General features: G+C 53.7%; 1 protein-coding gene across 2 annotated transcripts in view; it reads left to right on the forward strand.

The window, feature by feature from the left end:
- LOC119217395 (spectrin beta chain, non-erythrocytic 1-like) overlaps positions 1-9,189 on the forward strand; it is a 21,943-nt gene extending 12,754 nt beyond the window's left edge. For both annotated transcript variants that reach the window (XM_037470952.2, XM_062564669.1), the window contains 20 exons: positions 324-526; positions 736-826; positions 975-1,121; positions 1,670-1,933; positions 2,042-2,266; positions 2,345-2,434; positions 2,627-2,887; positions 2,958-3,088; positions 3,181-3,385; positions 3,464-3,838; positions 3,917-4,161; positions 4,244-4,382; positions 5,358-5,442; positions 5,551-5,747; positions 5,834-5,940; positions 6,019-6,067; positions 6,228-6,439; positions 6,567-6,740; positions 6,821-6,863; positions 7,920-9,189. In XM_037470952.2, coding sequence (XP_037326849.2) covers positions 324-526; positions 736-826; positions 975-1,121; positions 1,670-1,933; positions 2,042-2,266; positions 2,345-2,434; positions 2,627-2,887; positions 2,958-3,088; positions 3,181-3,385; positions 3,464-3,838; positions 3,917-4,161; positions 4,244-4,382; positions 5,358-5,442; positions 5,551-5,747; positions 5,834-5,940; positions 6,019-6,067; positions 6,228-6,439; positions 6,567-6,740; positions 6,821-6,863; positions 7,920-8,123 — 3,447 coding nt within the window. In that variant the 3' untranslated portion in view covers positions 8,124-9,189. The remainder of the gene's footprint in view (positions 1-323; positions 527-735; positions 827-974; positions 1,122-1,669; positions 1,934-2,041; positions 2,267-2,344; positions 2,435-2,626; positions 2,888-2,957; positions 3,089-3,180; positions 3,386-3,463; positions 3,839-3,916; positions 4,162-4,243; positions 4,383-5,357; positions 5,443-5,550; positions 5,748-5,833; positions 5,941-6,018; positions 6,068-6,227; positions 6,440-6,566; positions 6,741-6,820; positions 6,864-7,919) is intronic.
- Positions 9,190-9,463: the final 274 nt, after the last annotated feature.

Consider the following 9,463-nt stretch of genomic DNA (forward strand, 5'->3'; position numbering starts at 1 on the left):
CTTGGACCTGATGGCCTGAGAACAACGTGAGCCCAAATGTTGACACTATTATTCATGTTTCATCCTCTCTTGGAACAGATCAAACATGTCGATAACTATTGGCCACATTACACTCATAAACAAAAGGTATTGAAGCAGCAGACATTCCAGCAGGACCACCATGCACACACAGGGACATGTAGGTCCTGGTAGCCAACGCACTGCTCACAGAATTCTTTAATGAATCCTGAGAAGGAATCATTTGTACAAGATGTTCGCCACATACATTCCAGTGACTCCTCCTCACCTGTAGCGGTACTGAATCCTGTGTCCTCGGCCCACAGGAGTACGTCCTGGCTCACACCGAGATGCCCACCACCCTGGAAGGCGCAGAGGCCGCCATCAAGAAGCAGGAGGACTTCATGACCACCATGGACGCCAACGAGGACAAGATCAACGGCGTGGTGGAGGCCGGCAGGCGGCTGGCCAGCGACGGGAACATCAACAGCGAGCGCATCCAGGAGAGGGTCGGCTCCGTCGACGACAGGTGGACTTCGCACACCTGACACTTGTTCTTGGTCCTCAGATGACCGAACATTGATGAGTTAGTGAGGATCTTCTTCTCTGAGGCCCACAGTGGATCCTTTCTATGCTGCTGCGGTGTCTTCCTGTTACGCAGATTGATTAGCCGCCGGTTACAGAGCAGCTTTCTGGATGCCTCAATGTGATCATTGTAGAACGTCATCCATGTTTCAGGCACAAGAAGAACCGCGAGGCGGCCACGGAGCTTCTGATGAGACTGAAGGACAACCGAGATCTGCAGAAGTTCCTGCAGGACTGCCAGGAGGCAAGTCCCTCTATGTAGTCGCTTCAAGGTTGATTTAAATGTGATTCCAGAGCCATTCGAGGGAGGGTCATCATCCAACACGTTGGTCAGAAGCTGATACGAATGTATTGATCCCAGCTGATAACACTGTGTGTGTGTCTGTGTGCAGCTGTCTCTGTGGATCAATGAGAAGATGCTCACGGCTCAGGACATGACCTACGACGAGGCCAGGAACCTGCACAGCAAGTGGCTGAAACACCAGGCCTTCATGGCCGAACTTCAGTCCAACAAGGAGTGGCTGGACAAGATCCAGAAGGTACGCAGCATCTGCTCGTTCACCAACAGTCATCATCATTTCAACCGATCATCTCACAGTTCATCAGGAGCCCTTTGTTTCCACATTTGTTACACGTGCAGGAATTTGTTCTGGTGAAATTTTACGAGACAAATAGAATATAAAAATAAAATAATGTGTCCTCCACATTGTGACCATCTGATGTTCAGCTGGAATGAGTCATGTGACCAGGAAACGTTAGTCCAGTCTTCTGTTGTCCCCTTGGGGTTCCTGCTGCTGTAGATCTTCAGTGGTCACAGATGGTGTCGTGTGTCCTTGGTGGTAACGACTTCCTGTTGCCTGTCTATCATCTGGGACCCGTCTCCACTGAGGCATCTTCGTCCTGCTGCTCACGGGACCTTTCCTGTGAAGCCTAGAGATGGTTGTGGGTTTAGATCCCTGTAGATGAGCAGTTACTGACGGGTTCCTTCCCCGTTCAGATGCTGACTCAGACCTTCAGCTGCCTGTGATTCGGTTCCCGAGCAGTTGAGCATGTGTGTATTTGTGGATGTTTCCATGTGTGGCTGCAGGATGGGATGCTGTTGGTGTCGGAGAAGCCAGAGACGGAGGTGGTGGTGAAGGAGAAGATGGCGGGGCTCCACGCCATGTGGGAGGAGCTAGAGTCGACCACGCAGACCAAAGCTCAGTGTCTGTTCGACGCCAACAAGGCCGAGCTGTTCACTCAGAGCTGCGCAGACCTGGACAAGTGGATGGGAGGCCTGGAGGGTCAGATCCAGTCCGACGACTACGGCAAAGACCTGACCTCCGTCAACATCCTGCTGAAGAAACAACAGGTGGGCTGAGACGCGGTGCAGCACTCACTCACTTTATACTGCCATAAGGAGGTGTGTAGAAGTACTATTAGAACTTGAATCATCAGCGGTCCTGTGGTTCTCCTGCAGATGCTGGAGAAGCAGGTGGAGGTGCGGCAGAAGGAGGTGGTGGAGCTGCAGACCCAGGTCAAGGCTCTGGGTCAGGAGGTGAAGGACACTGACGAGGTGAACAGTCGGAGGCAGCTGGTGGAGATGAAGTTCCAGGAGCTGCTGGAGCCGCTTCGCTGCAGGAAGAACTTCCTGGTGGAGTCCAGAGAAATTCACCAGTTCAACCGAGACGTGGAGGACGAGATCGTACGTAACCGAGACTCAGAGCGTGTCTCTCTATGCAAACGTGTCTCCGTATGAAACATGTGGCGTGTTGTCTTCTAGCTGTGGGTTCAGGAGAGGATGTCCATGGTCACGTCCTCCGACCACGGACACAACCTGCAGACGGTGCAGCTGCTCATCAAGAAGAACCAGGTGAGCAGCTCTGTAGCTGAAGGTCTTCTTCCGTTCGCTCCTCTGTATCAAAATAACTTCCTCCACCGAAGGAGGACTCGTGGGGCCGTTACGATCCGTTATGATCCGTTATGATCCGTTAAGATCCGTATTAACATGCTGGTCATGTGGGAGGACAGTAGGCCTCAGGTCTAAAGGTCTCATCCTCCTCAGACTCTGCAGAAGGAGATCCAGGGCCATCAGCCTCGTATCGACGACATCCTGGAGCGCAGCCGGGGCCTCCTGAAGGACGTCGTCCGCCAGCGCCTGGAAGACCTGCAGGAGCTGTGGAGGCGGCTGATGGAGGAGGCGGAGCTTCGCCATGGCCGGCTGGAGGAGGCACACAAAGCCCAGCAGTACTACTTTGACGCGGCCGAGGCCGAGGCTTGGATGAGCGAGCAGGAGCTGTACATGATGTCGGAGGAGAAGGCCAAGGTAGGAGGATTCCTTGGCGACACGTGACCTCTGACCTGATCAAATGGAGGGCTGACGATGTGGTCCTCAGGACGAGATGAGCGCCGTCACCATGCAGAAGAAGCATCAGATCGTGGAGCAGGCGGCGGAGGACTACGCCGAGACCGTCCACCAGCTGTCCAAGACCAGCAGAGGACTGGTGACGGATGGACACCCTGAGAGGTGAGAGGTCACGCAGACCAATTCATGTATTATGGTCGACCCTACGACCCTGGACCAATGTGTGTGTGTGTGTGTGTGTGTGTGTGTGTCAGTGAGCGGATCGGCATGCGCCAGTCTCAGGTGGATAAACTGTACGCCGGCCTGAAGGACCTATCGGAGGAGAGGCGGGGCAAACTAGACGAGAGGCTCCGCCTCTTCCAGCTGAACCGCGAGGTGGACGACCTGGAGCAGTGGATCGCTGAGCGCGAGGTGGTGGCCGGGTCACACGAGCTGGGACAGGACTACGAGCACGTCACCGTACGTCACGGAGCCCGCCGCCATTGGTCAGCTGGGGGCCTACTTTCAGCGACCTGACCTCTGACCTCCTGTGCTCAGATGCTGCAGGAGCGATTCCGCGAGTTCGCCCGGGACACCGGGAACATCGGGCAGGAGCGCGTGGACGCCGTCAACCGGCTGGCGGACGAGCTCATCAACGCCGGGCACGGCGACGCGGCGACAGTAGCGGAGTGGAAGGATGGGCTGAATGAGGCCTGGGCCGACCTGCTGGAGCTCATCGACACCAGGACGCAGATCCTCGCTGCCTCCTTCGAGCTGCACAAGTTCTACCACGACGCCAAGGAGATCCTGGGACGCATCCTGGACAAACAGAAGAAGCTGCCAGAGGAGGTGGGCCGAGACCAGAACACGGTGGAGACGCTTCAGAGGATGCACACCACCTTCGAGCACGACATCCAGGCCCTGGGGACACAGGTGGGTCACACCTCCACCGCTCAAGGGGATATGGGGGGTGTGCATCAGTCCTAACTGTCGACCTTTGACCGTGTGCAGGTGAGGCAGCTGCAGGATGACGCAGTGCGTCTCCAGTCGGCGTATGCCGGAGACAAAGCAGACGACATTCAGCGGCGGGAGAGCGAGGTGCTCGAGTCCTGGAGGAGTCTGCTGGAGGCCTGCGACGGACGGAGGCTCCGCCTCCTCGACACCGGAGACAAGTTCAGGTTCTTCAGCATGGTTCGGGACCTCATGCTGTGGATGGAGGATGTGATCCGGGGCATCGAGGCCCAGGAGAACCCCAGGTACCCCAAGTCCCCCCCCCCGGCCTGCAGAGCTCCACCTTTTGATCTGAGGGTGATGAAGCTGTCTGTCTTCTGTGTGCAGAGACGTCTCCTCTGTGGAGCTTCTCATGAACAACCACCAGGGCATCAAGGCCGAGATCGATGCCCGGAACGACAGCTTCACCGCCTGCATCGAGCTGGGGAAGAGCCTGCTGGCTAGGAAGCACTACGCCTCGGGGGAGGTGAGGGGGGCTGTGAACAGGTAGAAGAGGTAGGACAGGTGTGGACAGGGTTCAACAGGTAGGACAGGTGTGGACAGGTGTCAACAGGTAGAACAGGTGTGGACAGGTAGGACAGGTGTCAACAGGTAGGAAAGGTGTCAACAGGTAGGACAGGTAGAACAGGTGTCAACAGGTAGGACAGGTAGAACAGATGTGGACAGGTGTCAACAGGTAGGACAGGTAGAACAGGTGTGGACAGGTAGGACAGGTGTGGACAGGTGTCAACAGGTAGTACAGGTAGAACAGGTGTGGACAGGTAGGACAGGTGTCAACAGGTAGAACAGCTGTGGACAGGTGTCAACAGGTAGAACAGGTGTGGACAGGTGTCAACAGGTAGAACAGGTGTGGACAGGTGTCAACAGGTAGGACAGGTAGAACAGGTGTGGACAGGTGTCAACAGGTAGGGCAGGTAGAACAGGTGTGGACAGGTAGGACAGGTGTGGACAGGTGTCAACAGGTAGTACAGGTAGAACAGGTGTCAACAGGTAGAACAGCTGTGGACAGGTGTCAACAGGTAGAACAGGTGTGGACAGGTGTCAACAGGTAGAACAGGTGTGGACAGGTGTCAACAGGTAGGACAGGTAGAACAGGTGTGGACAGGTGTCAACAGGTAGGGCAGGTAGAACAGGTGTGGACAGGTAGGACAGGTGTGGACAGGTGTCAACAGGTAGTACAGGTAGAACAGGTGTGGACAGGTAGGACAGGTGTCAACAGGTAGAACAGCTGTGGACAGGTGTCAACAGGTAGGACAGGTGTCAACAGGTAGAACAGGTGTGGACAGGTGTGGACAGGTGTCAACAGGTAGAACAGGTGTGGACAGGTGTCAACAGGTAGAACAGGTGTCAACAGGTAGAACAGGTGTGGACAGGTGTGGACGGGTGTCAACAGGTAGGACAGGTGGAACAGCTGTAAAAAGCTATTGGTGTTTGCTTGCAGATCAAAGAGAAGCTCCTGCAGCTGACAGACAAGAGGAAAGAGATGATTGACAAGTGGGAGGACCGATGGGAGTGGCTTCGACTCAGTAAGACCCACTCATACATTCATCTGTATCCAGCAGGAACACAAAGGTCAAAGGTCACAGATACTGACGACTCATACAGAGAAATAAAGCACCATCTCCCTCTCCCAGTCCTGGAGGTGCACCAGTTCTCCCGTGACGCCGGTGTTGCCGAGGCCTGGCTGCTGGGTCAGGAGCCCTACCTGTCAGGTAGAGAGATGGGTCAGAGCGTGGACGACGTGGAGAAGCTCATCAAACGCCACGAGGCCTTCGAGAAGTCGGCCGCCACCTGGGAAGAGCGGTTCTCTGCTCTGGAGAGGCTGACCACGGTGAGCAGGGGGGGCACCTGGAACTCCTGTTGGACTGAATGCTTTCCAGCCAATCACAGCTAAGCGTTGGTCTGTCTGTCTTGCAGCTGGAGCTGCTGGAGGTGAGGAGGCTGCAGGAGGAGGAGGAGAGGATGAGGAGGCCACCATCTCCAGAACCTGTTGTGGTGCTGGAGGAGGAGCCTCAGCAGCACAGGTGAGGCCCACTCATTCCCTTGTTAACTCATTCTCTCATTTGTCCATTCACTCGTTCACCTGCTGTGTTTGTCCTCAGCGGCCTCATCACTCAGAACGGGCTCCCATCGGACCAGGACTCTCCCCGGGTCAGTACTCTGAGCTCTGAGCTGTTTCAGGTTCACTGAGGTGATGACGTTCCATGCTACTGTATGATCACTCTTCTTCTTCTTCTGCCGTGTGTTGTGGCTGTGAGTGAAGTCCCGCCTCCTGCAGGTGGTTTGATTGATGCCTGTCTGTTTCCCTCAGGACGGGGGGGAAAAAGGAGATCTGGTGAACGGCGTCTGCCAGCGGAGCTCCAAGGAGCCAAGTCCTGGCGCCTCGCCGACCTCCAGCAGAAAGAGTAAGACCAGCCAGTCCTCCACGCTGCCCCCCAAAGGCCAGGACCCCCCCCCTCAGCTGGAGGGTCTCCTGCACCGCAAGCACGAGTGGGAGGCCCCCAACAAGAAGGCCTCCAACAGGTAACCCAAGCAGACCATAACCTCTCATTATAGGTCGGGGGCCACATACTGACCCGGAAGAATCATGTGATAGTCTGGTCCTGCTCTAACCCTTCGACCCCTGACCCCGCTGCTCTGTGATTGGCAGGTCGTGGCACCACGTGTTCTGCGTCCTTACCAACCACGAGCTGGGCTTCTACAAAGACAGCAAGGCCGCGACTCAGGGAGCCCACTACCACAACCAGGCCCCCGTCAGCCTGAGGGAGGCCGCGTGTGACGTAGCCTCAGAGTACAAGAAGAAGAAACACGTCTTCAAACTCCGGTAAGTGACCTCTGACCTCATGCAGGTCGCTGCGCGTCATCCGCCTCTTTTATTCCAGCTCTCCTTCTTCTCTGTTTCAGAGTGACGGATGGAAACGAGTTTCTGTTTCAAGCCAAAGATGAAGTGAGTACAAGTAGTACCACTGTGTACAAGTAGTACCACTGTGTGCAAGTAGTACCACTGTGTACAAGTTGTACCACTGTGTACAAGTAGTACCACTGTGTGCAAGTAGTACCACTGTGTACAATTACAAGCAGTACCACTGGGTCCTAAACTCATCCCTTTCTCAGCTGAGTTCTGACTGCAGTTAGTTATATTTCTATGTACATATGTACACTCACCTGAAGGATTATTAGGAACACCTGTTCAATTTCTCATTAATGCAATTATCTAATCAACCAATCACATGGCAGTTGCTTCAATGCATTTAGGGGCGTGGTCCTGGTCAAGACTCCTGAACTCCAATCTGAATGTCAGAATGGGACAGAAAGGTGATTTAAGCACTTTGGAGCGTGGCCTGGTTGTTGGTGTCTGATATTTCACAACCTGCTCAGTTTCTGGGATTTACACACACAACCATTTCTAGGGTTTACAAAGAATAGTGTGAAAAGGGAAAAGCATCCAGTATGCAGCAGTCCTGTGGGTACCACTCATCTCCACTACACATAGGAAGAAGAGGCTACAATTTGTGAGAGCTCATCAAAATTGGACAGTTGAAGACTGGAAAAATGTTGCCTGGTCTGATGAGTCTGGATTTCTGTTGAGACGTTCAGATGGTAGAGTAAACAGAAAGAACATGGATCCATCTTGCCTTGTTACCACTGTGCAGGCTGCTGGTGCTGGGGGTGTAATGGGTCTTGAACATGACAATGAGTTCATTGTACTAAAATGGCCCCACAGTCACCAGATCTCCACCCAACATCTTTGGTGATGAACGGGAGCTTCGTGCCCTGGATGTTCATCCCACAAATCTCCATCAACTGCAGGATGCTGTCTTATCAATATGGACCAACATTTCTAAAGATGCTTTCAGCACCTTGTTGAATCAATGCCACGTAGAATTAAGGCAGTTCTGAAGGCAAAAGGGGGTCAAACACAGTATTAGTGTGGTGTTCCTAAGATCCTTTAGGTGGGTGTATATACATACAAATATGTAACTACCTGTGTTGCCCCCTACAGGAGGAAATGAGCACCTGGATCCAGGCCATCCTGAACGCCGGCGCCGACCGGCCTGACCCGGCGGGTAGCGGCCCCGGCACGCCGGCGTCGGGCCGCTCTCAGACTCTGCCCCTCGGTGGCGACTCGAGTCCCGGCAAGAGAGAGAAGGACAAGGAGAAGGAGAAGGAGAAGCGCTTCAGTCTGTTCAGCAAGAAGAAACAGTAGAGGAGCAGCTGGCCTCCTCCTGCTGAACGGGGGCCACAGCGCTCTGATGGGGGGGGCGTGGGGGGGTCAGACTCCATGTAGGACGCCGCGAGGAGAGCCTTGGTGTTCCCTGTTGTTACGGTAACGTTCAGTCTAAATGTGTTCTTAAAATGAAGCAAAAGAATCCAGAGTTTATTCATTCAAACAGACCTGCGGTGCCGGTGACATCACCAGTGACATCACCGGTGACATCACCGGTGAACAGCCAATGACGGAGGATCACAGCCGCAGCGAAGGACACAGTCTCACCAAAGTGTCCCGTCGGGTTGTTTTTGTGTTTTATTCTGTCAGCAGTTCAGTTTCTGTGTGTTTTTATATTTGCGGTGTGATTCTGGTCCGTCTCTGTTCCACTGGTTGTGATGTCAGCTGACCGAGGGTCCTTGAGGGTCCTTGAGGGTGCTTGAGGGCTCTCCGGTCCTGAAGTCTGTTTTGGATGATTCGCCTGTTCGCCGTTGATTAACCGCCGTTTTCTCCCAACGCCTACACTGACTCCGCCTCCTTTGTGATGTCATCAGGAACCTCAAACACTTCCCTTTCGGTTCTACTTTTGTTCTTTTTTTGTACTTCTGAGATGTTCTGACACGAGTTCCGTCTTCAGTTTTGAGAGGACGTCCTCAGAGACGACCTGCGTCCTTCCTCCACCGTTGAGAAATTGGACCAATAGTGCATTTCAGTTTTTTATTGATTTCCCTTTGAGTCGTTAACCCTCCGCTCAGCTTGGGGGAGGAACTTAGTGTGTAAACGTCCTCCAGCATGCTTCACCTGAAACTCCAAGACGCTCATGTTTCCCTTTGGTTCCACCACGTTCCAGATGCAGAAGCTCAATGTTAGCTCGTAGACGTCGCTGCGTATCTATCGTACCCAACATGTATGGAAGTCAATGCACAATCACTACTCCATCTATAGGAATGAAGAAGAATATTTAAACCCACCATAAAGGCTTTTCTCATGTATGAACCTGCACCTGTAGACTTTAAAGCTTCTCTCTGTCGAATATGTGCGATGTCATTAAAGCTTTTAAACTTTATGCTTCCTGCTGTTTCATTTGCCATTATCCAAGCCACAGGGTTCTCAGGCTTCTGGAGGGTTCTCACAGCCATTAGGGTTCTGGAAGGTTCTTATGGCCATTAGGGCTCTGGAAGATTCTCTGGTTCTCAGGGTTTCGGGGGGGTTCTCGAGGTCATTAGGGATTTAGGATCCTTTATGGACACCTGGTCCTTTCAGGGTCCAGGACCGGAGATATTCCCACCTTCTCCTTCCTCCATGAAGCTGTGTCATGCATACACTAAACCGATCAAAGG

The sequence above is a fragment of the Pungitius pungitius genome, chromosome 9 (genome assembly GCF_949316345.1).
Source record: "Pungitius pungitius chromosome 9, fPunPun2.1, whole genome shotgun sequence".
In the NCBI taxonomy this organism is placed as follows: Eukaryota; Metazoa; Chordata; class Actinopteri; order Perciformes; family Gasterosteidae; genus Pungitius; species Pungitius pungitius.